Source organism: Stegostoma tigrinum, chromosome 1 (genome assembly GCF_030684315.1).
Source record: "Stegostoma tigrinum isolate sSteTig4 chromosome 1, sSteTig4.hap1, whole genome shotgun sequence".
Lineage (NCBI taxonomy): Eukaryota > Metazoa > Chordata > Chondrichthyes > Orectolobiformes > Stegostomatidae > Stegostoma > Stegostoma tigrinum.
This window is the reverse complement of record NC_081354.1, coordinates 104274942-104302438: the sequence shown is the minus strand read 5'-3', so window position 1 is coordinate 104302438 and position 27497 is coordinate 104274942. Positions and strand designations below refer to the sequence as shown.

Here is a 27497-nt window from a genome sequence, read left to right as displayed (position 1 = left end):
CATCTTTCTGGTAACTCATCATCATTTTTGTCATCTTTTGCTGTTCCTTGTGCCTTTCGTGTTTGCCAGGATCTGAGCTACATTTTGCATTTTTTTTCGAAGTTTTCCTTTTGGTTTTGTGATGCCGCTTAACTCTGAAATTATCTAAGGCTGTGTTTTGAGGCAAATGGAGCTCTTATCCCTTCAGGTTTAATCTGTTTCTTTATAACATCAAATTTGTGTTTAAAACATCTCCCAGTCTTTTATCCACTTACAAGTTTACCAGTTTACTGTGGAGAATTTCTGCCTTATATCATTGAAATCAACTTTATCTAAATCTAGGATATTTAAGCTGTTTCACATCTTTCTCTTTGAAACACCAACGTTGGCTGCTATTAGTGAGGAAACATAAATCAGATCGATAAATAACTTAAATTAGAGCTTACTGTTGATTTCATATTGTGAGGTTGACGTGAATCTCCAATTCACAAATGTTTACTGCAATATGTTGCTCAAATCTAGATTTCATAGTTTTATGCTAAACATATTTCATATAATCTGAAGATTAAATAAACTGCAGCTATTAAGATTTGATTGGGTGAAACCTCTTTTCAGAAATGTTCCAGTTTTCATTCTCTATAAATTCTTCTCTACTTTGGAATTGAGAGTTTTACAGATATTATTTCTGCACACAGACTATAAACTTTTGGATTTGATCAATATGCTAGCTTTGGAGAACAGCGGACAGATAAAATATAAAGTTCAGAGACAGAAACCAAAAATTATCTCTGTGGTCAAAATGTTCCACCGGCTGTATAAAGCATAGATGCAAAAAAGGATTTCAGTGCTTAAAATATACCACAAAATTTACACCCATGCTGCCTGCAGTAAAAAACTTGTTGTTTGAAAGTATTTCACTAACAGTTACAATGAGTAATACTGAAGTTAGAAAAGTTTCATAGTCAGTTTCTGTACGATTGTATGAAATGGTATTAAAGCCATAATTAGATGGTTGATTATTATAATGATTGTAACGAGGGCAGCCAGATGGACCTCATAGAACATGAGTGATAATGGGAACTGCAGATGCTGGAGAATCCAAGATAATAAAATGTGAGGCTGGATGAACACAGCAGGCCAAACAGCATCTCAGGAGCACAAAAGCTGACGTTTCGGGCCTAGACCCTTCATCAGAGAGGGGGATGGGGTGAGGGTTCTGGAATAAATAGGGAGAGAGGGGGAGGCGGACCAAAGATGGAGAGAAAAGGAGATAGGTGGAGAGGAGAGTATAGGTGGGGAGGTAGGGAGGGGATAGGTCAGTCCAGGGAAGACAGACAGGTCAAGGAGGTGGGATGAGGTTAGTAGGTAGGAACTGGAGGTGCGGCTTGGGGTGGGAGGAAGGGATGGGTGAGAGGAAGAACAGGTTAGGGAGCCAGAGACAGGCTGGACTGGTTTTGGGATGCAGTGGGTGGAGGGGAAGAGCTGGGCTGGTTGTGTGGTGCAGTTGGGGGAAGGGACGAACTGGGCTGGTTTTGGGATGCGGTGGGGGAAGGGGAGATTTTGAAGCTGGTGAAGTCCACATTGATACCATTGGGCTGCAGGGTTCCCAAGCGGAATATGAGTTGCTGTTCCTGCAACCTTCGGGTGGCATCATTGTGGCACTGCAGGAGGCCCACGATGGACATGTCATCACCAACACCTTCCACCCCAACCTCAAGTTCACCTGGGCTATCTCCAGCACATCCCTCACCTTCCTGGACCTCTCAGTCTCCATCTCAGGCAACCAGCTTGTAACTGATGTCCATTTCAAGCCCACCGACTCCCACAGCTACCTAGAATACACTTCCTCCCACCCACCCTCCTGCAAAAATTCCATCCCCTAATCCCAATTCCTCCGCCTCCGCCGCATCTGCTCCCACGATGAGGCATTCCACTCCCGCACATCCCAGATGTCCAAATTCTTCAAGGACCGCAACTTCCCCCCCACAGTGGTCGAGAACGCCCTTGACCGCGTCTCCCGCATTTCCCGCAACACATCCAACACACCCCGCCCCCGCCACAACCGCCCAAAGAGGATCCCCCTCGTTCTCACACACCACCCCACCAACCTCCGGATACAACGCATCATCCTCCGACACTTCCGCCATCTACAATCCGACCCCACCACCCAAGACATTTTTCCATCCCTACCCTTGTCTGCTTTCCGGACAGACCACTCTCTCCGCGACTCCCTTGTTCGCTCCACACTCCCCTCCAACCCCACCACACCCGGCACCTTCCCCTGCAACCACAGGAAATGCTACACTTGCCCCCACACCTCCTCCCTCAACCCTATCCCAGGCCCCAACATGACTTTCCATATTAAGCAGAGGTTCACCTGCACATCTGCCAATGTGGTATACTGTATCCATTGTACTCGGTGTGGCTTCCTCTACATTGGGGAAGCCAAGCAGAGGCTTGGGGACCACTTTGCAGAACAGCTCTACTCGGTTCTCAATAAACAACTGCACCTCCCAGTCGCAAACCATTTCCACTCCCCCTCCCATTCTTTAGATGACATGTCCATCATGGGCCTCCTGCATTGCCACAATGATGCCACCCGAAGGTTGCAGGAACAGCAACTCATATTTCGCTTGGGAACCCTGCAGCCCAATGGTATCAATGTGGACTTCACCAGCTTCAAAATCTCCCCTTCCCCCACCACATCCCAAAACCAGCCCAGTTCGTCCCCTCCCCCCAGTGCACCACACAACCAGCCCAGCTCCTCCCCTCCACCCACTGCATCCCAAAACCAGTCCAGCCTGTCTCTGCCTCCCTAACCTGTTCTTCCTCTCACCCAAACCTTCCTCCCACCCCAAGCCGCACATGCATTTCCTACCTACTAACCTCATCCCACCTCCTTGACCTGTCCGTCTTCCCTGGACTGACCTATTCCCTCCCTACCTCCCCATTATACTCTCCTCTCTACCTATCTCCTTTTCTCTCCATCTTTGGTCCGCCTCCCCCTCTCACCCTATTTATTCCAGAACCCTCACTCTATCTCCCTCTCTGATGAAGGGTCTCGTCCCGAAACGTCAGCTTTTGTGCTCCTGAGATGCTGCTTGGCCTGCTGTGTTCATCCAGCCTCACATTTTATTATCTCATAGAACATGAGTTCCCTGATTGGGGCTGTTAATCTGGTCCAATCAGGGAGCCTTGGCTGACAGATATAAACAGGAGGGTAGGACATCCTGACACTTTGAGAACTGGCTCTGAGGGAGCTGATCAGCATCAAGGACTTTCCACGTACAAATAAAGGGTGATGGAATACAGCCTCTGCGGAGTTATTTTAACCTTCAGTGATTTTCACTTCAGTGTGTATAACAGTAATAAATGCTGTCCACAAACATTGCTGGGACTGCAAGTTAGCTCTGACATTACAGTATCTGTCACACTTTATGACCAATGCTGCATCACTCTGAGTGCAGGGTATATTGTTACTTCTTAGCATCAAATACTGGAATGTTTAATAGTACTTGGCACATTGCTTTTTCGGTCAATATTTTGCAGTATTTAATTATTATAAAAAGTTTATAGATAAAGTTTATAAGTAAATTGCGGTATTGAATAGATTTAGCATTCTCAACATGTGGCTTAAGTAATTAAGGCACTATATTCAGCCATATCGAAGGATAAATACACTTATAAAATCTGTTCTGTTTTTCTTGCAAAACCTGGGAATAATTGTTAGAAATATGATTGAATATAAAACTTTGGTACACTGAATGAGGCATGGATTTAAAATTCTGCTCTCTCACTTTTGCGAACTAGAGTTAAAGTGAAAAGAGAGAAATAGAATGGGACAGTTTACTCCACTTGCTATTTGTGATAAAATTTCCATGCATGATTCAAAATAAATTATTTCATTAAAAATAGTCACCTGAAGAAATTGCTTTGAATATCACTCTTAACAGACATTAAGGTCTCTAGGTGAGCATGATTTGGGAGTATTCGCAATACAATATTGGTAATTAATTCAACAGTCAAACCTGAAAAGACTATAAATAAAAATAGCTTGAGATTTGAATACGGAAGAGGTGAGTAGGTTCTGTATTTCCTGTGTTTAGATACATTTCAAGCCAAGGCAATCACTACACTATAATAAATGCATGCTACACCTAGCTGTAAGTCAACTATGAAGTTTGTAAATACATGAAATGGCCCATCCAAATGCACTGATAACAAGCATGTAGACAAGCAAAAAATAGAAAAAAAAACTGTGTTAGAAATATAATAAAAATGTATTCGTATGACGATGCATAAAACAATTGTGTTAAAACAATAATGTTCAAAAAACCCACAAAAAACAGAAGAGAACAAAAACCAGCAAAATCTATTTGAATAAACAGAGACTGATTTTATCACATGAGGGTTCAAATCTCACCTGCTCCAGAGGTGTGTAACTACATCTCTCACAGGTTGATTCGAAAGTAGTTTTTTTTTCATGCAGAACCCAGATATTAATTGGGTAGTGAGTGGTTTGAGAAGGTGCATGGTGGTATATTTTAAAGGGCCTTCTTTAATTTGTGATGATTGGTAGCCTGGTGGCTGGGTGGTTGCAAAAACATAGGCAGGGAGCTCGGAATCCATGGGCACTTTTTCACCAGGCAGTAAAGCTAAAATGTGCCAGGCAGTGATTAGGCCTGCAGGTTGGGATGTAAAAGGTGAACATGGACATCAGGTCTGCATCATTGGAATTGTAATTATGATTTTGGTGGAGATGAAGCTATGAGGGTTTTACTCAGGAGGGTTGGATCTGGGGCATCATGGTTGCAAATAGGTTTGGGGCAAAGCAAAGATTTCAGAGCTGCCAATAGGATTTGGTGTGGGCCTGGAGTGCTGAGGATATCAAAAGGACAGAATTATGATTGGGTACTGGTTAAATTGCTCAAACCTAACAGTTTAATCTTCACACCCGTCCATCAATGTGGTCTAGAAATCAGTGTTGCCAATACTAGCTGATACACCCATTGCAATTGCTTTCATTTTACAGATTAAATGCATTTAAAATGAAGTGGGTAATACTGAAAAATACTGGACAGTATTCATCCATTAAAACTGTGAATAGTAATTGCTCCCTCTATATACCTATGATTTAGTGTTTTTTTTATTTTCCTGTAAGTGTAAAACGGGGAAAATCAAGTCTGAAGATCAAATGCTCATACACTTTATGAAGGAATAAAATGATTTGATTCCTAATCAAACACAATACATGGTATTTGATCTCCTACTAGGCTGTGAATAGTCATGAATAGTCATTCCGCCCAGTGGGAAACAGAGACCATTAGTACACATCAATTTCCAACTGTGTGTCAACCCATTGCTATTGGTTTTCTATTGGTAGTAAGATGGCCATACATCAGCCATGCTTAATGTGGTGGCCCTATTCATTGATTGGAAAGATGGTGGCAACTTCATTGCATTCCTGGAGAGCCCTGCTGAATCTAAATGTCAATCAGGCAGCTCGATAGTGCCCATCTTTTATAGGAAAAGATTATGCCCTTCCCCTCCCAAATCTGCTCACCAATCAAAGGGGTGGGGCTCTTCACTGCCACCAGTAGAAATGGTCGCTGCTGGACCGGCAGAAAGCCTGACGCAGCAGCCATGCTGATGATGGTGGTGATGGTGATGGTGGGGGTGGGTGGGGGAAGGTGCTGCAGGGATAGATAATTGGGGCCGGCTCACTAGAGCCAGTCAGACAATAATATCTGACGTGGGTTTAAGGTGTCAGTTTGAGGAGCAGGGAACAGTTTTCAGTGGCAGATATCCTTGGCTTTGGTGAGGCTCTCCATGAGATACAGAGTAGCAGGAGCCCCCACTGCTGTAGGTATAGTAGGTGGCCCTCCCATTTGATTTGGGCATTTTCACTTGCCACTGGTAAAGTATAACCAGTAGTGATGAACTGAGATTGTCAATTGGCCACCTAAAGGCTTTAATGGGCCTCAAGGTGGGTAGTTAGTCTGGGCCATTCCCAGCTAAGATTTAAATGAATGGAACTGGGCAGGTGACTGGCTTTCCCCCATGCAACCCTAATCTTTTCCCACTGTCTCCACCACCCAGGTTTGTCCACTGGCTTCGGGACCCACTGTACCCACCTCCTGGGGTCTCCTTCCTGGCTACTGCTTCACAGCCGGTGAAAAAGTTACTGCATTCCAAATAGCCAGCAGCTCTTCACCTCTCAAGTTTTGGGACCCCTGACAACAGTTACCAACTGGATGTGATCCTGTCGGGATTCCCAAAAGTGGCTAATGCAAGCTTGCCACCATTTTTGCAGTTGTAAGGTTGGTGGGATGGGGCCACCACTTCAACCATTATTGTCAAACCTAAACTTTTAAAGCAGAAGATATCAAGTAGCTATCATTAGGATTTAAGTATTGAACGATAGCAATTTATTTCAAAAACAAACTATTCATCATGACCAAACGTAAGCTCATTGGCATATACATTTATGAATTTAATCCCCACAACATTACAAGAGCTGAATATCTTACCTTGAGCTTGTTGCTATTTTGCTACTACAGTTGTTTAAGGGTTAATAAATGAAAACAAAAGAAAGAAGGTATTTTATCTGTACTGTACATACTGTCTGAGTTAGTGCACATAGTACAGCCAGTACACCAAGTTAAAAAACCCAAATGTAACAGGAAAGACCACCCGTGACCACCTGTCGATGGCATTCACATCAGCCAAATCTGGGATCTTAATTTTCAGTTGTGATGTTCGTCGCCGTAAACGTCCCTTCTTCTGAACAGTGTGCCTTTCTAGTGTGCTTCTACCATAGCCATCTCTGCTGGTAGCTGGCCTTCTGTATTGGATGTTGGAACTGTCATAAGAAAACATGGTCGCTCTTGGATCATTGATATTCGTTAACACCTCAGAAGCTTTCACTTCATTCCGAATTTCAAGACTTGTTAGGAGAATGTTTCCATGGGCATCCACCTGTCGCGAAAAGAGAAATATTTTGAGAAACAGAGAATGCGTATTAGTTGGGGCATTGCAGTCTAGGGCTGCTATCACTGCTTATGCAGGAATGCAGACATTTCATAAACCGATGAGTAATTAAATGGCATTTCTGTGCACAACCCATAGTCATCTTGATGTAACACTAACTTTCTCTAAGCGCCTTATGAACTGAAGAACATGAAAATTCCATTTTGGCAGCTGTAGCACCAGATTTATGGTAGGATGCTTGTTCAGTCCACCGGTCCACCTTAGCACTGATTCTGTCCAAAAAGACAGGGTTGAGTTCATAAAGACTTGATATATTTACAACATTTCCTGCATGCAGATGCCGCAGGAGTCTGAAAATTTGGAATGTCACCTTCTTACCACGCTGTGGAAGAAAGGATCTTGTCAAATTCTGAAGAAAAGGCTTTCATCTCCAGATATAACTTTCTTAGAATGGAGCCGATCTCTTTGAGACTGATAGCCATTGGAAAATTACAGAGCAATTCTGTACAACTTGCCATTGTTGAATATTTTGGGAACTGGTGGTATTGTCAGCTGGTTAGGCTATCCTACTAGTCTTGTTTCTTACAATGATATCATGGAGCAGGTGAGGGTCAGGCAAATAAACACTTGACCCGCTCACATTAAAATCTGCATCTGGCTATTAAAGGATACACAGTCTAACGGTGATGGATTCAGACATGAGTTTAAGTCAAATTCAAGTTGTGAAATGAAGTTTCATGAATCTGCCAATTTTGCATTCAGTAACAATGCACAATAGTTCAGTTAATGAATTGCAATAAGATTCGGTAGTTACTGATAATTGTGAAAAATGGCCTTCATTGTCATCTGGGGACTGATGTGATCAGGTAGGGAGCAACATACTGATGAAATCAGACTTCCTGCAGCGAATCACTCAACTAACATTCAAATGCATCCTGAATGTGACCTAAATATGTGCGTGCACTGGGGAGTTTCACAAGGGAGGGATTAGAGTTTTAATTAGTAGAGTCATACGTCCAGAGTTCATAACTGCATATCTATAACTAAAGTTTATTTATTTGTAATAAATAGTAATTCTTGTTATGTATAGAAACCTGATCTGTGCATTCTCTCGACCTGAGTCTAAAAGAAAGGCAAAATGTATTTTCTGCAAATGACAGACTTGTTTTTGGCGAAGATTTAAAACCCAGGTTGTTTGACTTCACAGATAATGGGAACTACAGGTGCTGGAGAATCCGAGATAACAAAGTGTGGAGCTGGATGAACACAACGGCATTTTAGGAGCACAAAAGCTGATGTTTCAGGTCTAGACCCTTGGCTTAACTGGAAGTAGCATTGGTTGACAGAGCTAAGACAGAGATAATTGAGGTACAAGCACAATACTTGGGCTTAAAGGAAATTCAAGAGAGACCAGGCAGTCTTGGTAGTGAAGCTTTGAAATCAGGTGATATTTAGTTGCGGCTAAATTAGCTTAAACATGAGGTGATTAAAAGAAAACTGGAATTTCAAAGGAAAGAGTAAGTCAAGGAAAAGGAAACGGAATTGAAAAGAAGTGAAAGAGAAAACTAGAATTAGAATTGCAAGAGAGAGAAACCAAGATAATATGAATATCAGCTTAAAAGAATGCTAGATAACAAGGTGTGGAGCTGGATGAGCTTGGATTCTCCAGCATCTGCAGTTCCTATTATGTCTGATACAATTAAAAGAATGCTGTCGCTTACTTCAGTGTAATTTTATGAAACCTTTAACTTTTATTATGACACCAGGAATAATGAGCCAGTGAGGAGTAACACAATGTCCAGTCAATTTGGTTCACTCTACATTATGTTTTGACATAACTTACGCATTGTTTGCAGCAAAGGCTGTGAGCCCTCTTAATAACCTGTGAACCTGGCTATAATGCTGAATATCTGACCACCCTAACTGCTGGTCCTGTAGTCAATGTGATACATAACACATACAATTTCAGCTGATGGGAATTTCCTACTTGAAACATATCTGCTAGGTGCCTTGAACACTCTATTCCTCACCTCGTTGTCAGCATTCACAAACAATGTCCATGTATCTGTGCTGAGATCTGTGAACACTAAACATAAAGGATCACAAGGAAGCTTCAATTAGATTTTTTCAAGGCTATACTTGAAATATTTTCTGACTTTTTGCTATGGAACACAGAGTCACAGAACTGTTATGTTATAGACAGAAGGTCATTCAGTTTGCACTCAACTCTCCAACAATCACTATGACTTAGAACCATTCATCTGCATTCTCCCAATACATCTGAAAATTGCTTCAATTTAAATAGCCCTCTTGAATGTCTCAATTTGTTCTGGCTCCATTAAACTTTCAGGCAATCCATTTCAGATCTGAACAACTTGTTATATGAGAGGTTCTTTCTCACATCTTATTTGCAATATTTGCAAATCACTTTAAATCCGTGACCTGTCATTCTCAGTACTTTTATGAGAGGAAGCAGGTTTCCTCTACCTACATTATCTAGCTCTTTTATGATTTAGAAATTCTTTCAGATTTCTTTCAGAAATCTAGTCACTTCTCTACAATATCAGTTCAAAATCTCATCCATTTATCTCATAAATAACATTTTTAAGCTCATGAACAATTTATTTTGAAAATCTCTTCTGCACTCTTTTCGACAATAGAGACTACAGCCCAAATCTCAGGGTTAGTGGTGAAGATTTATTCTGCTCATTTTTTTACATTAGAGTCTTTGCATCTTTTGCATACAGCAATCATAACTCCACAATACTCATGGTTGCAATGGAAAATGACCATGATGGGCATAAAATCAAAGTTTAAACTGAGGCAAATCTGATGTTAATCAAATCAGGTATGATTTGGCCAGAGTGGACTGGGAGAAGGTACTTTTAGGTAAATTTGTGTCAGAGCAGTGGGTCACATTCAAGAAGGAAATGAAAAAGGCCAACATGTTCCAATGAAGATAAAGGGTAGGGCGTCAAATCTTGTGAACACTGGTTATTGAGGGATATATAGGATTGGACAAAGAGAAATAAAAGGAGGCGTATGGCAGATACTGAGGGTTCAAAATTGCAGAAGCCTACAGAAGTACACAATGTGCAAGGGGAAACATCAAAACAAATTTAGGAGAGCAAAAGGGGGCATGAAAAGAAATTGCATGGAAGAATAAAGGAAAACTCTCAGTTATTTTACAAGCACATCAAGGACAAAGGATAACAAAGGAAAGAGTAGGGCCTAATAAGGAGCAAAGTGGTAATTTGTGCTTGCAGCCAGAGGATGTAGTAGGTAGAGGTTCTAAATGAGCACTTTGTGTTGGTGTTCATTAGTGAGAGAGATGTAAAAATCAGGGAGATTGTGATATACTTAAATAAATTAGCATAGACAGAGAGCTGGTTCTGAGCAGTCTGGCAGGCTTTGAAGTAAATCAACAGGGCTGGATGAAATATGTCCTGGCCTGGTGAGTGAGGTAAGGGGGAAAATAGCAGGAGAATCAATTTTCAATTCTTCTGTGGACACCAGAGAGCTTGCAGAGGGCGCCTAAAACACGGCCTTTGTAGTACGATTATCCAAGAAAGGAGCAAGATATAAACCAGGAAATACAAGCCAGTCTGTCTAATTTGGGGAAAACTATTGGAAGCAATTCTGAGCAACAGAGTTAATCTGCACTTGGAGAAGCAGGGAGGCAGGGATCAATCAAGAATAGTCAGTCTTGTGTTAAGCAGAAGTCGTGTCTAACCAAATTGATAGAATTTTTCAAAGAGGTGATCAGATATGCAAATGAGGGCGATGCATTTGATGTAGTCTATTTGGATTTCAGCATGGCCTTCAATAAGATCCTGCATGGGAGACTGAGTTAAAAGGTAACAGCTCACGGGATGCAGGGGAATTCAGCAAATTAGATCAGAATTGGTTCAGTGGCAGGAAGAAGAGGGTAATGGTTGAGGGGTGTTTTAGTGACTGGAAGCCTGTGTTCAGTGGGGTTCTGTTTTTAGGCTCTTCTGGCAATGTAGTATATACTATAATATATATAATATATATAAATTTAGACTTGAATGTACAGCGATTGATTAATAAGTTCACAGTTGATATGAAACTTGGTGGTGTGGTAGATAGTGAGGAAGATAGCCCTGGATTATAACCTTAGGATTTAGATGGACTGGTCGAATGGATTGATCAGTGGAAAATGGAATTTAATCCAGAAAAGTGTGAATTGATGTACTTGGGCAGGACAAACAAGGCAAGAGGACACACAATGAATGGTAGGCCCACGGGAAACACTGAGGATAAGGGGGACATGGTGTGCATGCCCATTGTTCACTTCAGATATCAGGTAGGGTACATAAAGTGATTAAGAAGGCAAATGGGTTCCTAACCTTTATTAACTGAGGCACAGAGTTTAAGAACAGAGAGTTTATGGTGGAACTGTCTAGAATTTTGGTAAGGCTACAGCCAGAGTATTGTGTGCAGTTCTGGAATCCACATTACAGGAGGGATGTGATTGTACTGGAAAGGATGCAAAGCCTATTAACCAGGATGTTGCCTGGACTGGAGAGTTTTGGTCATTAAGACAAATTGGATTAACTGGAGTTGTTTTTCATGGAGCAGTGGAGGTTGAGAGAGGACGTGATTGAGATGTTAAAAATTATGAGAGACATAGGAGGACGAAACTTTTACTCTTGTTGAAGGCATCAAGGTCCAGGGAACATGGATTTATGTAAGGGCAGAAGGTTTAGAGGGGATATGAGAAAAACATCTTTCACCCTGAAGCTGGTGGGAATCTGGAACTCACTGCCTATAAGGGTGGTGGAGGCTGGAACACTCATAACATTTTAAGAAATGTACACTTTGGTACACTTCGGATACCAAGACATACAAAGCTATGGGCCAAGTGCTGGAAAATAGGATTAGAATAGTTAGGTGGCTGTTTTCCACCAGCTCAGACTCAACAGACTGAAGGGCCTTATTTGGTGCAGTAGAGCGCTAGGACTACCTTGAGCAGAGTCAGGAGACTAAAGATTAAATGCAGTTCCCATGAAGCCACGCCCTCTGTCATCTTGAACTGATGACATACCTTTAAAGATTTGTCTTCAATTTCTTCAAACTTACACAATCTTAAATGGAGCTGTCTTCCTCTGCGATTGCAGAATTCTCCCCTCAACAACCAAACTTTTTCCTTATCCCCAGCAATGGCTCCTCTGATACGCCTTATAGACATTCATTGCCCTTTCCCTGACATTGATCCTTTTCTCTCACCCGAATAATGTTCACCACCTTTCTTACCTCCAACCCCTCTCCCCACCCCATCAACAACCATTCTCACTCTGTATCTCCACAGGTGAGTCTTTCCTGTCTGGTCGGGGGGGGGGGGGGGGCGGGGGGGAGGAGGGAGGTGGTGGGGGTGTAGTGTGCACTGGTCAGCACGAATGGGAATGGTGGTGAACATTGTTGGAAGTTCTGTTGTACTAATTTATCTTGGTGACAGTACTTCTTACAGACTTGGGGTGGCATGGTGGCTCAGTGGTTAGCAATGCTGCTTCACAGCACCAGCAACTTGGGTTCAATTCCAGCCTCGGGCGACTGTCCATGTGCAGTTTGCCCATTCTCACTGTGTCTGTGTGGGGTTCCTCTGGGGGCTCTGGTTTCCCCCCACAGTGCAAAGATGTGCAGGTGGATTGGCCATGGTAAATTGTCCCTAGTGTTCAGGGATGTGTAGATTCAATGGGCTATAAGGGATGGGTCTGGGTGGGATGCTCTGAGGGGTGGTGTGGACTTGTTGGGCCGAACTGCAGGGATTCTATGATTGTTGGAGGTTTCTGTGATTTTGGAGTACTTTGATGCTTCAGCTCATTTACAAACATGAGTACAAACTTATGAAATAGAGACAGGAGTAGGTCATTCAGATCTTTAAGATCTGCATTCAACAAGATCATGGCCAATATCAATGGAACTCCAAATGTGCATTTCCACTTACGTATAAGGAACCTATTTACCTCTGCCTTAAAAACTGTCAAAAAGTCTGATTCCATCATCTTTTCATGATGAGAGCTCCAAGGACACATGACCTCAGAGAAAAAAAAGTCTCATCCCAGTTTTAAATAAACAATTCTGATCATTCTATCATGAAAGGAAATATCCTCTCCATTGCAATCCAGTCAAACCCACGCAATATTGTTTCAAATTTATTTCAATTAAGTTGCGGCTTAATTTTCTGCACTGCACAAGATAGAAGTCCTATATCTGAGATATATGTACACTACTGTCATGTGTAGAAATGTGTCGAAACTGTAAGTTGTTGTCAGTGTTAGAACATAGAACATAGAATATAGAACAGAGATCATAGAACAGTACAGGCCCTATAGTCCATGATGTTGTGCCAAACTTTTACCCTAAGTCTAAGGTCCACCCCTACCTTATACTATCATCCTTCTGCCTATCTAATAGCTGCTTCAATGCCCCTAATGAGGCCAACTCCACTACCCTGTCCAGTAATGCATTCCACGCCCCGGCCACTCTCTGAGTAAAGAACCTACCTCTGACGTCTCCCCTATATCTACCTGCTTTCACTTTAAAACTATGCCCCCTCGTAATAGCTACCTAGCTAGGTAGTACACCTAGCTAGTTAGCTAGTAAAAATGATGTGTGTTTGACAGCCGACACTGTTATTAGTACAGCAAACTCTGAATAAATATTCCATTGCAAACTGCATCAGGTCAAATGCTAGAAATCAAATTTTGTACATAACTTTGTTAATGTATTGGGTAGATTTTCTCATTAAATTCAGAGATCCAGGAAGAAATAGAGTGCTGTTATCTTTGTACCCATCAATTACTTTGAATTCAACCACGTTCGGCTTCTCTAGTGCATAACAAGATGTAACACTCATGCTGGGAATTCAATGCACTGTGGGTGGACAATCTGATTCTTTGTACTGCCACTGTTTACACACAGCATTGGAAAATCCTCTTTACTGAGGTTGAGAGTAATCTTGCACAGACTCCATAATATTGTCTTTGTTTTTCAAAAATGACATCAAATCTTTTCACTTTAATTCTAGTTAATTAAAAACTGTCCAGGATTAACATCCTTCTTGTCAAAAGGATTCCAATCTACTCAAGCAATACAATATTGATTTAATCATTTTGCCTCAATGATTTGCGGCAGGCTACTATTATTTGTTTTTCACTAGTGCTGTCATACTTTTCTATACAAATCAGATGTGACAACTCCCCCTCTGTGGATTTGGCTGGCATTTTATTGACTGTCAGATCCTTCCTGATGAGCACAGCACCCTCCTGCATATAATGTGTTTTTATCTTGTCTGATCATTCTGCAACTGGGAGCTCACATCTCTTGTTTGTAACCACATGCAGTAATTGTTGAGACTCTCCTCTCAGCACTGAACTTTACTCAATGGGATAAAAGATCAGGGATTCGTGTAGACGAATAAAGAAGCTCAATTTCTGCATCCAATTCTATTATCCCTGCTCATACCAGGAGCCGAATCTCATAAAGGTTCACCCAGAACTTCATTAACTGGTTACTTGCATCCTTTCAATACATTCATAAATTGGCTTTTCAATGTTGCAATGTCCTTTATAATGGGACGTTCTTTGATTTTACTGTCAGTGCAGTTTTTATTTTGACCTAATATATATCTAACACAACTCAAATGTTTCGTCTTCTGATTTTTATAAACATCTTTTATTTCCAATTCCCATGTTCTCTGTGGCTTCCGCTGCTGCACTCCCTATTATGATATAAATGTGGCTCTCTATCTCCTACTGTCTCACAAAAGTGTTCATTTCAGTCACAGCAGTAATTGGTCTGCATCATGTTCACTGTTGAGACAGCATTTGGCTTTTAGTCTCACATCCGGTAAATAAGTGCGACACGTCTTTCGTATTCTAGTTACCCAATAATGGGCAAGCTCAGCAAATGTTTGCTTTTTCATTACACATATTAATGTTGTATGCAACTCCTTTTAATGCATGGTAATCATTTGTGATTTGGTTTCATAATCCAGTCACAGCCATTTCAAACAATGAAGTAATCAACTATATTGCTAAAATCATTAAAAGATATTATTCAATAGCTATTGTCACTTTTACATCCCAAAGAACAAAATGGTACTAGAAATTATGTAGAATTATTTTTAAGCTTTGTTAGAATCTAATACTTGATCACTTGACTGTGGAGTAAAATAAATAGTAAAGTAGTCATTTGCTAGTGCAGAACTTGATTATTGCTGAAAAACAAATAAATTTTCTTAAAGCTTTTCTTCTTGCGCTTATCAGGACAACCCACAAGAAATACCAATGTAAAGGGCAAACAACAGTTATGCTGCATAAGAGTAGAGTATTCCTTAGCAAGTGGAATATGATTGTTAGAGGCATCACCATTGGGGGTGAACCAGTTAATGATGATTGACAGTTAACTGCTAGCTTTTGTTTAAATTTTTAATTTGACAGGTTGAGTCTGATTCATGAAGGCATTGCCCTCAGAAGTAAACTGGAGAAAGGCTGTCACTTTTTTTTGTAAATAGAAAATGCCATAAAATGTGCAGATTGTTCTTACTATCTGCAAAGAACAAGGCCCTGTGTATTAATCTATGTAGCTTCCAGTGTGCGCAAGTGCAGGCCCAATTGGCAAAAGTTGGTTCAATGTCACTATCTGCACACTCAGGGTTGGTTAATAAATACTGTCCAATCACAGAAACACATCCGATGTTCGATACTGTCTGCTGGTTTGATAAGTGTTGGCTGGTTGGGTATGGCCAGTACTTTGCTTGTCGCAAACAGCTGAAGGAATATGCTGTTTAATATGATCCCGTGTCTTTGGGACAAACAGCCATGCCATTGCACTGGCACTGAAATCATACACCATGTTAATCAATTATGTGATAGGCAAAATGTCTTTTGGCTTGACAACAGCATCCTGTTAGTGGCGAACACCACTCATATTGCTATAGCATTGTAGTAGCATGAAATTGGAATAGATTCATCTGGCACTGCAACTTTCAAAGCATTTTATCCAGGTTAACGTAGGCATTTTTCAGGGCAAAAATTGGAGGTCTTAGGTATATTCATGTGTGCACGTAATAAATTACAAGAAATGATATAGTCAGGGTAGCTATTATCCTGCAGGAATGCTTTGTGCACCTTATTTCAACATGATGCAAACAAGTGGCTGTGGAGATGCGCCTGCAGGAGACAATACTAGAGAGACTTCTGGCTGATTTCTCAACGAGAACATCAAAGAAAGCCAGCTCATTTAACTGCTCCATTTCAAAGGTGAATTTTGAGCACATGTAAGACGTGTAAGGGACGTGCTTCTCAGAGGGACGTGGATCTTTAGAACTTGCTGCCTCAGAAAGTAGTGGAGGCAGGACACTGAATATTTTTAAGGCATGGCAAATAGATTCTTGTTCGGCTGGAGAATTAAGAGCTATTAGGGTAATTCAAAATACAGACAGCTTGGTTGTGATCTTATGAAATGGTGGAGCAAGGGCTGAATGGCGTTGTCTTACACTCATGTCACTTTGAATTCACCAGTTTGTATGTTCTTAGAGCAATAATTCAGGATCTCTCTTCATGCCTTCTGGGTATGAAAATTCATATTGTTGCCCTGCTCAGATTCTGGCCAATGGTATCCTTCCCAGGGCACTGATAGTGAGGGATTCAGCAATGATAATACTGATGAATAATACAGGGCACTGGTTAGATTCTCTTTCATTGGAAATGCTCATTACCTTGCACTTAAATTCTGGTGAATGTTACTTGTCATACATCAGCCTTAAGAAACAACATTGTCCAGGTCTTGCTGTATTTGAACATGGACTGCTTTTGAAGACTCACGAATGATGCTAAACATTGTGCAATCATCAACGAACATCCCACTTCCGACCTTCTGATGGAGGGAAGGTCATTGATGAAGCAGCTGAAGAACCCCTGTAAGCCTAACATGGCCAATGTTATAGGTTGGCTAGAGACACACCTAGTTTTGGAGAACAGATCTTCAGTTTTGTTGTCAGGGCCCAAAACCTTTGCAGCATCCAGTGCCTTCAGCCATTTCTTGAAATCATGTGGAGCAAGTTGAATTCGCTGCAGTCCTCAGTTAAATCAAGAGAGACAGCATTCACTCAGGGACTTCTTGTACTGTCAGTCGAGGGAAATGTCTGGTATTAGTTCAGAGGTTCAGGCATCATCAGTCAGTCACTCAATTCAGTCAGGGTCACCTCATATGGGGTGAGAAGTACATTATCAGGCAGCCAATCACCCGTCTTGCTCTATTGTAAGATGTTTTCCTCATGGAATGAGAGAAAGAGAGGGATTGAGTAAGATGAAAGTAGATGACACAGCAGTAGAACTTGTCCCTAGAGACCTGTGGAAGAGATCAAGGGGGATTATCGACTTTGGTGTTTCTGACTGAAGATCGTTGCTGAAGTTTCATCACTTGCACTGGGTACCAGCACCAGTTCTACTGCTGTGTCATCTACTTTCATCTTACTCAATCCCTCTCTTTCTCTCATTCCATGAGGAAAACATCTTACAATAGAGCAAGACGGGTGATTGGCTACCTGATAATGTACTTCTCACCCCATATGAGGTGACCCTGACTGAATTGAGTGACTGACTGATGATGCCCGAACCTCTAAACTAATTCCAGACATTTCCCTCGACTGACAGTACAAGAAGTCCCTGAGTGAATGCTGTCTCTCTTGATTTAACTGAGGACTGCTGACAACTCTGATAAGCATGTGTCCGTACTAAATGACAAGGCAAGGCAGAATTAATGTGAGCTCTGGCAGCTCTGGTTGGCAGGGTTAAGATGGGGGGAGGGGAAGTGCCAAAAGGCAATACAGGGCACGGATGTTGTGAGCATCCAGGGAGACTCAAGGCAAGTGAATTGTAAGACAGAGAGAGAGAGTTAACACGCCAAGATGCAAGGGGCCCAATGTGTGGTCTAGACGACTGTCTCAGCCTGCAAGGCGTCCTTGCAGTAGCATTTCTGTAGAGGTTGTGCTTGTGCCCCAAAATGCAGCTCTGAAAGGAGGGTCCTGAGAGGCTGGAAACTGCCAGACGCCAGAGTTCATGGTTGTCAGGCACAGAGGTTGATGCCCTGATGTGTTAGTGGGTATCCAAGATGGTGGCCTGGAAGAGCAAGTGGCGAGCTGGAATCTGCAGATACCCACTCTGACTTTCCTGTTAGGAATTGTTGACATCTAGTCTCCATGTGTCAGGAGGTAGCATAGGAAGCTGCACATTAATGAGGTGAGATTGGTTGTCATTGGTGCTGTTAACAAGCAATAATCCCCATTAACAGGCTTCTTGCCACAGCCCATAGCTAAGATGATTTCCAAGCAGTTGTCAGGACTTAACCTCCAGTGGACGTCAGTCCTCCACTACTACCAATCCAGAGATAATAGGATCTGCAGATGTTGGAGAACCAGGTTTGTCACCAGTTTGTTTCTAAGTGGCAATTTCTATCATTCATAGCCTGCCTCTGGCGAGATCCATCAGAGGTGGAAATGTTGCAGGGAGCCACTCTGATAAAAGATTTCCTGAAATGTACTGCTCTCCTAACTCCTAACTTGTCTATGTGTGACTAATAAGATTTCATCATCTGACATTCAGCAGCATTACCATTTCTGAATTCCCCTTCCTACAAACCATGGGCCCACCATTGGCCATATACTTTCCTGAAACTGCTACACAAATACTTTGATGAGATGTACAGACAAGAGGATGGAATTCTGTGACAGTTAATTATCCTGACTTCACAAATCATGTCAACCATATATGAGGCACAAGGAACAATGTGACATGGTACACTTCATTTGTCTGGGTGAATGCAGCTCCAACTGATTGCTAATACTTAAGAAACTAAATATGCCATTCAGGAAAAACAGACCTCTTAAATCAGTAAATAAAAACCAAAAGAACAGTGAATGCTGTAAATCAGAAACAAAAACAGAAGTCAGCAGGTCTGGCAGCATCTGTGAAGAAAATGTCAGAGTTAATGTTTCAGGTCACTTAAAAATTCACTCCTTCACCAACAAGTCACAGTGACAGCACTGTTGCCATCTAAAAGATGCAGAAATTGGCTAAACCTCATTCAACAGCAAGAGCTAAAGGTGTGACCTCAAACACCTCAAAGGGCAAGGGTGTCTTCAAAGTTACATTCCATTCTGATTTTAAAAATACATTGCCGTTCCTTCACTGTCTTTTGGTCAAAATCCTGGAGTCTCGAGCCTGACAGCACCATGAGAATGTATCATCATTGCGCCATGCACTGCAGCAATTCAATAAATTGAGTCATCACAATCTTCTCAAGGATAATTAGGGATGAACAATAAATGCTGGCTTTGCCAGTGATATCCATATCCCAGGAAAAATAAAGAATAATAATCTTTTCCTGGAATCACACGACACCAGGTTAGAATCCAACAGGTTTATTTGAAAACACAAAACTTCAGAGCCTTAGTTCTTCTTCAGGCGTTAGCGCTCCCCAGTATGCCAACATTTCATGTACAGGTTTGAACAAGACTTCTTTGCTGCACAGAACCTCTGACCAACGCTACATGCCAGATATATTGACAAAATTTTCTTCGTTTGGACTCATGGCGAGGAATCACCAAAACAACTACATAGTGATATGCACAAGTCTCATCCACAATCAGACTTACCATGGACTACTGTTTAGAATCAGTCTCATTCTTGGACAAACACATCTCCATGAAGGACGGGTACCTCAGCATATCATTCTACCAGAAGCCTACGGATAACTTCACTATGCTGCACTTCTCCAGCTTCCAGCCAAAACATGTTTAAACAGCCATTCCCAACAGGCAAGCCCTACACAACGCAGGATCTGTTCCATTAGGGAGGAATAAGACTGACGCCTGAAGGTATTGAAAGACGCCCTCATAGGAACAGGATACAATAATCAACTCATCAATCACTAGTTCCAATGTGCTACAGCCAAAAACCATAATGGTATTCTCAGATGACAGACATGGGATACATCCGATAGGGTGCCCTTCATTGTCCGGTACTTCCTGGGAGTGGAGAAACTAAGCCACGTTCTTTGCAGCCTTCAGCACATTATCGATGGTGATGAGCATCTCGCTAAGATCTTCCCCATACCTCCACTTCTCGCCTTCAAACAACCGCCAAACCTTAAACAGACCATCGTTCACAGCAAACTACCCAGCCTTCAGGACAACATCGACCATAACATTACACAACCGTGACATAGCGACCTCTGCAAGACATGTCAGATTTTCAACACGGATACTACCATCACACGTGGGAACACCACCCACCACATGCACAGCAGATACTCATGTGACTCGGCCTATGTCGTCTATCTCAAACGTTGCAGGCCAGGATGCCCCAAGGCATGGCATATTGGCGAGACCATGCAGATGCTACAACAACAGATGAATGGACATGGCCTAACAATCGCCAGATAGGGACGTTCGCTTCCAGTGGGGGAACACTTCAGCGGTCAAGGACATTTGGTCACGGATCTTCAGGTAAACATCCTCCAAGGCAGACTTTGGGATACACAATAAAGCAAAGTCATGGAGCACAGTCTGATAGCCAAGTCTGCTATGCATGAAGACGGCCTCAACTGGGATCTTGGGTGATATACACTCCCATACGCACACTCGCACACATACACACAGACACAGATACACACACGCACATGCATTCACACACACACACACACACACACACACACACACACACACACACGTGAATCTATGGGGTGAATTTGTAGATATATTTTACTTTGTTCAAAAACCACACAATTTATAGACAGTCAGTGTTGCGTTTTATAAATTCCCACTTTAGAAATAATACCAGTCTGACTCCAAACTAAAACACATACAGATTCTAAACAAGGTCTCACACTTAACATGCATTGTCTGACCTAAAATGTCACCTCCTCTTTATACTGACAAAACCTTTCATTCTCTCGGGACCATGACTTGAAAGGAATTCGGGGATTTATGTATACATATTAATGAATTTTGATTAAAGATTTACCAGCATCTTAGGTTTGTGTAGTACATCCTCATCAATGGTGTGAACCTTTGATCTTTTACTTATAAGTTCGGTGTCTGATGATACCTCTCTCACTAACACCTGAAGAAGGACTCAGACTCAGAAAGCTTGTGATTTCAAATAAGCCTGTTGGACTATAACCTGGTGTTGTGCGATTTCTGATCTTGTCCACCCCAGTCCAACACTGGCACGTCCAAAACATGGCAATCTTTTTCTGAACTGCTCTCACATCTACATGGGAGATATCAGAAATTCTTGAATAGTGAGGCTTAAATGACACAATAGTGCCATTTTGCTCTCACCCATTTATAACATCCTGTTAATGGAATTTATATGATATGTTTTGCAGAACTCACGAAAGAAAACTCATGTTTGATACCAGAACTTTCAGTCCTGCTAACCGTAGGCAACAATTCAGTTCCACATTTGTGCTAAAGAAGATTACATCACTTGTGAGCAATGAGTTGTTGAGGTATAACACAAAGTGGCTCAATGGACTCTCTCTTACCAGTGTCAATCAAGCAAGGCAACATTACTCGAGGGCAGAAAGTACAAGGCACTAATTAAAACAGCACTGACACAAAATCATGAATTGTTTCAGCTGCAACGATCCCAGTCAATTCTTAACTCAGATCCAAATAACACATATTAAAGTATTAAAATTAGTTAATACACAGTTTGAGCTTGCATTATTATATTAAGCAAAGTTTTAAACTGTGCTAAGATATCACCTTCAAAAAAGCTATGTCTTGTGCAATATAGTTAACTTCAAGTAAGATCAAGCTGCCAACAATATAAAAACTAATAAAAACTAATAAAAACTGCTTAGTTGAAATTACATTATTAAAGCTTTATAACTAATACAATACCTCCATTCAGAAAAAGTTGCACTTTGCAGTGGTTCTCAGTTTTAGTCCCTGCAGCAAGTACTACAAGGAAGGCGAAGTTACTGGGTAACAGTATAAAACAGTGATCAAAGGCAAGAGAAACATGTAGACATCTCAATCTGAAATACTAGATCCTTTCCCAAACTGTACAATCTTATGGATGATCTGGGGTGCTCGAACACGCCCTGTGTTATCTTTATGTGAATACATGGAAAATGGGTGCTAATGTGGAACTACGCCATCCACTGATTTTCTCTTGGGAAATGCTGTGTGATTACAGCCAGGGTTACTCAGTCAGAGGGAGGTAAGTGTAAATTCATTTACTGGTCTCGACCTGGATAGAATTTTGTTTTAGCACTATTTTCCTCTAGCTCTTTGCAATGTAAGGTTTAAAGTTTTTCTGTTTTGCTTTGCTTAGAGGAAATTTGATTACCAGAATATAAAATACAAGCCAAGATGGTGACTGAATTCACTCTTGAAATCAGGAGTGCAGGCATTGAGATCTGAGGAAAGTTGTCCTCTCTGTCTTTGCTTCACCAGGGAGGTGGTGAAGGAATTGTGGCTTCTGGAATTGAATCTGTATACAATCTCGCCTACAACTTCACTGCAGGTTCCCTTGGGAGGCCTGCATCATTAATCAATAAACAGTAAAGACATATCATAGAACATAGAACATAGAACAGTATGGCACAGGGTAAACACTTCAATTACTTCTCGCAATAAATAACAGCAGAATGAGAAGGCACATTTTTTTTCCATCTAACAGTCTTCCCCAAAATCCAGGGCCTTATTGATGGTACTCTTGCAGCCATTTGTTAACAGAAAGCTGCTCAGCACTATGTACCTGGTGCTCCTCTTCTTCATTTCTCTACCTGATGGCAGGTCCTTGCCAGTTATTTATCAAACTGCAGGCTTTTTATTACAGGTTCAGAGCTTACCTCAGTCAGAACAGGCATTGCATCCAGTGCTGATGGTTAGTCCTCTAGTTAAGTGAACTAACCAACCTGTCCTCAATATCCATAACCCCCTCCATTCCCTCCACCCACTGACCTAACCACCTAACTGCAGTATGCGTATGCACTGCCTGTGAATTAAGTGGATCTAGCACTGTGTGAATCTGGTCCATTACTTATCTCAACTGCACATGGATATCTGAACATGCAAACAAGGAAGAGTAGGCCAGTTGGCCCTTCAAGCCTGATCCAATAAGACGATGGCTGATCTGATTTTAACTTCGAATCCACATTCCATCGTACCCCTGATAATCTTTTACCATTTGGGACTTAAGAATCTATCATCCTCCACCTTAAAATGTTTTAATTCTGCATCTACTGCCTCTTAGGGAAGAGTTGTTTTTTTCCCTCATCACTGATATAAATGGGTGACCCCTTATTTTTAAGCTATGATCTCTACTTCTGGATTTTAGTATTTCAAAAGAAATATCTTCTTTTCAGGATCTTGCTTGACCTTTAGTTATAAATGATCCACTTCCTTTGTCACCTGCTCTATGTTTTAGTCTCTCTGTCGGTAATGTCATTTAATATGTGACCAACAATGATAACCATGAGCAACTAATTGATCAGAAATGCTGCTTCAAAATGTCTACATTATATTGTCAGTAACTAGGCTTTTGTCTCCTGTGCCTCACTCAGCCTTTGTTCTGATAGTGCTTGCAGCTTTCACAGTGATAACATGAGCCAGGAATGAAGACTTAGGGTGGAACATTGCCAGGCCCTGAACGATGGTGAGACAGACGGGAAAGGATGGGGACATTGGAAAATGAGATTCTCAATGTCAAGAGGAAAAGTTTGATTTTTGGCATAAGATTTCAAAAGCTAGCTGAGAATCTCACTCGAAAACAGTGTGGGGCACGCAGCAATGTCTCATTATTAACTAATCACACTCCACCTATGTGCAAGTTGCTATTTTCTCAGGTAGTGGAAAGAATCTAGATGGCAACTATTTCTGATATGAAAGGCACAGCTGGTACGTAATGGTTGTGGTGGGAACAGCTGACTTTATCACCAGAAAAGGGCTCTGTTCAGTCAATGTAAAAATCATCTGTGGTCATCGGTATCAATTCTTCAAAATCAAAACCAGGTAGCCTGGATCATTGCAAGACAATGGCTATTCACTGCAACCGTGGATAATGACTCAGTTATGCAATTCCCTAATGCTGAGCATACATTTAATACAGCCCATTCTTCCAACAAGAACACAGCGGAAGACAATAGGCCACTTCATGAAGAGATTGCAACGCTTGAATTGAACTGTGCACTTTGCTTTTCAATCCAGGAAGAATGTGCAACTTAATCTTAGCATGCTGTCCCCAGTACAAATGGAGCAGGCAAACAGAGAACAAAATGGATACTGACGAATTGGAAAAATAGCAGCAATTTTCTGAGGAGGAAAATGATAGTACAATACAGTGTCGGGTGCAACGAGCTAGACAAGACTCAATTGAGATTCAGCTCCAATAGATCAGAATTGGGTGAAGTCATCATTCACTGACTGTAAATTCGGTGCTGTTTGAAAGGAAAGCAGCCCCTGTTTGTTCCCAAGGCAAATTCTCTCTTTGATTTTCCCATCGGTTTATAGAAGTTAATGTTTGAAATCATCACAACAACTGATGCTACCACATTCAAACATGACACAATGTTATGTCATGACAGGTGTTAGGGAAAGAGCATCACTCCTTCAGATAGAGTTTTAACGTTGTGTTTCATTCTGGAAGGGCAGCCTCTGGAGCTTTATTCTTGTACCAGAAGCTAAAACGCCAGTTGATCAGTCAGGGTGATGACAGAAAGTGCTTATCAATGTGATATTCTATGTAAAATGAAATGTCACCATACCAGTTGTGTATACTCAGGAGCTTTTCATTATCCTTGCTTCACACGCGGGTGCAGCTAGAATGGAGGGACACTGCCCCATACTGGAGCCTGTTGACATGGGGTTTTGGGAGAATAATCCCAGGGGAATTTGTGAAAGGGGATGGGAGAGAGTAATTGAGGGAATATTTGCATAGAGCAGTGGGAGGACTAGAGCATGAGTCTTGGTGAGTGGCGGGTGCACTAGCAGAGTTAGAGTGAGTGTCAGGTAGTAGAGACAATTTGGTGGTACTATATTTACCCTCATGAAGAAGAGAAGGTAATTAACATCTTAGTGACATTGCTGGGCATTCCTTGTGATTGTGGATGCCACACTGGCCCACGTGGCTACTTCAGACCAGGCTGGCAATGTCATGGTCTCGTTTGGAAGTCCAGCAACTCATCCACCAGAGCCTCCAGGTCCCTGCTGTAAAACGGGCTGCCAAATTATCTTTATTGGACATTCCTGGGGAAATTCATCCAACATTACAACTATAAAGGTTTATTCCTAACTGGCATTGTTTGACCTGCTGCACAGCTGGGCTTTAAATAAGGTTCTGTCGGCAGTAGACCCACAAGGTTCCGGTGATGGGACATCCAGAATGTTCCAGGGACAGTTTGTACTTCTGCTGCTGATGAGTGCACGATAGCGTGAGAGTGGGCCCCTGGGGGCGTAGTACATCCTTAATGAGGTGAGGTTTGTAAAATCACATGAGAAAACCTGCTGGAGCTCCTGGAGAGAAACTCTCCATAGAACTCCCAAATTGACGCTTAGCCCAAAGTCTCATTCAGCTACCCTTTCATCTTATCCTTTCTTTCTAAAGATCAATAATAAGGCGTCACCTTAAAATGAAGATGCCTAGTTGAGCTTGTACTGATATTAAACATGTAATTAGGCTGATCCCAAAATGGGGTTTGTTAATCTTAATACAGAGCAGGTGTAAAGCTCCGAACTGAAGACCCACTGAGACCATTGGGAAGGTATCTTTTTCAGTAGTGAAAACACATCTGCAGCAACATTCTTGTTAGCCTTCTCAAGAAGTGAACAAGCCACTGATCTGCCCAAATGGTGAAAAGTTTCTTGATTCTTAATGAAAACTGAAAGAACTACAGGTGCTGTAAATTAGCAACAATAACAGAAGCTGCTGGAAAAGCTCAGCAGGTCTGGCAACATCTGTGAAGGAAAAAACAGAGTTAACGTTGCGGGTCCAGTGACCCTTCCTCAGAACAGGTGTTCTTGTTCCTTAACCTAGCTGTGATGGAAACACTCAGATCCGTGCATGTAGATACGCAGTTGATAGCTTTATTTGACGCTTGACAGACTTGAAGGATTCTTTTATCTGTGGGGAACAACCTATTATTTAGGAGGAGAAACCAGATTTCAGCCTTCAATGTCTGTAATTGAACATTTTTCATATCTATTAGCTATGGTAATCAAGATCACTTAGGGATATTATATTTTACTCCAAGAACGATTTCAACAGCTTTCACTGAAGTTATATAATCTTAATTGTTAGAAAGACACTTGTCTACTATGTATTGACTGTCAGCAGACAACACCTTTCATTGTGTGACTAAGGACTAATATTCTGCAATTGTGCAATGTATGAAGAATAAATAATAAAAGACTGTTAAAAGCAAAAATATCATATTCAGAGTCTCTGCATATGAGATCATCAGTAAGAAAGAATATAGAAGTTTGTATTTTCTTTCCTTTGCAGGGTAAGTGAGGATCCTTCCTGTTGTTAAACAGGACTGTCCACATGTCAAATCATATTCAATTATATCTATCAGGGATTTTGACTGGGTAAACTGAGGTATTGTGGATTCGAGCAAAATCAATCTTGGATTTTAAACAGTTGTTCTACTCAAACGGATTTAACTTTATCTTTGATAAAACTTAGGAAAATATTGATTTAGCTACAGAGTAAAGAATCAAAATATCTGCCTTGTGGTTCCATTCAACAATATATCTGTTTGTTCCATTTATTAAAATATTTTTAAAAAAACCTTCATTATCTATGATTCATCTAGATTTTTAAAACTACTGCCTTGGGTTGAATCATCATGAGTAATGGTTCTGGTATATCGACATGCAACATGCATTCTTTAACAATCTGCTGTGATGTTACTTCATATGAATGTTCATTAATAGCAAACACAACCATACACAGACCATCTACATGAAAGTAAACATCATTCATGCTTCACTGGATGAAAACAGCCTTAGGAAAGGTTTACATTCTGTAAATAGTAGTAGGGTAAAATGGAAATCAAATGTAAGTAATCCTCAAATATTATGCTATCTGAGGATTTGACGGACCAACAAAAATATGCTTAATGCATTCTTTTTTACAGTTTTACCACAATTTTTGAATGTGCCTTAAACTAGTAAATACTAAACTACAATTGTCTGGGAATATTACATTCTTCTTGCATAATTGTGCAAGTGATCATTTTATGGAAAAATTATATTCAGCTCAGTTGGGGCAGTTCAAGGTTTACTCTGTTGAAATGAGATTTTTTTAAAGTTTGGAAACAAGACTAGAAATGTAGCTTAGTATAAATGCTTGTCATATTGCGGAATATGGTCAATAATTGTAGTGTTTTAAGTTTGCCATGAATTTGGCTGCAGCTATTGGTCTATGATTAGCTTGCAAAATTTTGACAAACTTTGAACACAAATGGTTCCCAAACTGAAACTA

At 41.2% G+C, this 27497-nt stretch overlaps 1 protein-coding gene across 1 annotated transcript in view; it reads right to left on the bottom strand.

Moving 5' to 3' along the window:
• Positions 1 to 4270: 4270 nt before the first annotated feature.
• LOC125452898 (gamma-aminobutyric acid receptor subunit beta-1-like) overlaps positions 4271 to 27497 on the bottom strand; it is a 274999-nt gene continuing 251772 nt past the window's right edge. Inside the window, exon 9 of the mRNA XM_048531861.2 lies at positions 4271 to 6957. Within this exon, the coding sequence (XP_048387818.2) occupies positions 6610 to 6957 (348 nt within the window). The 3' untranslated portion in view covers positions 4271 to 6609. The remainder of the gene's footprint in view (positions 6958 to 27497) is intronic.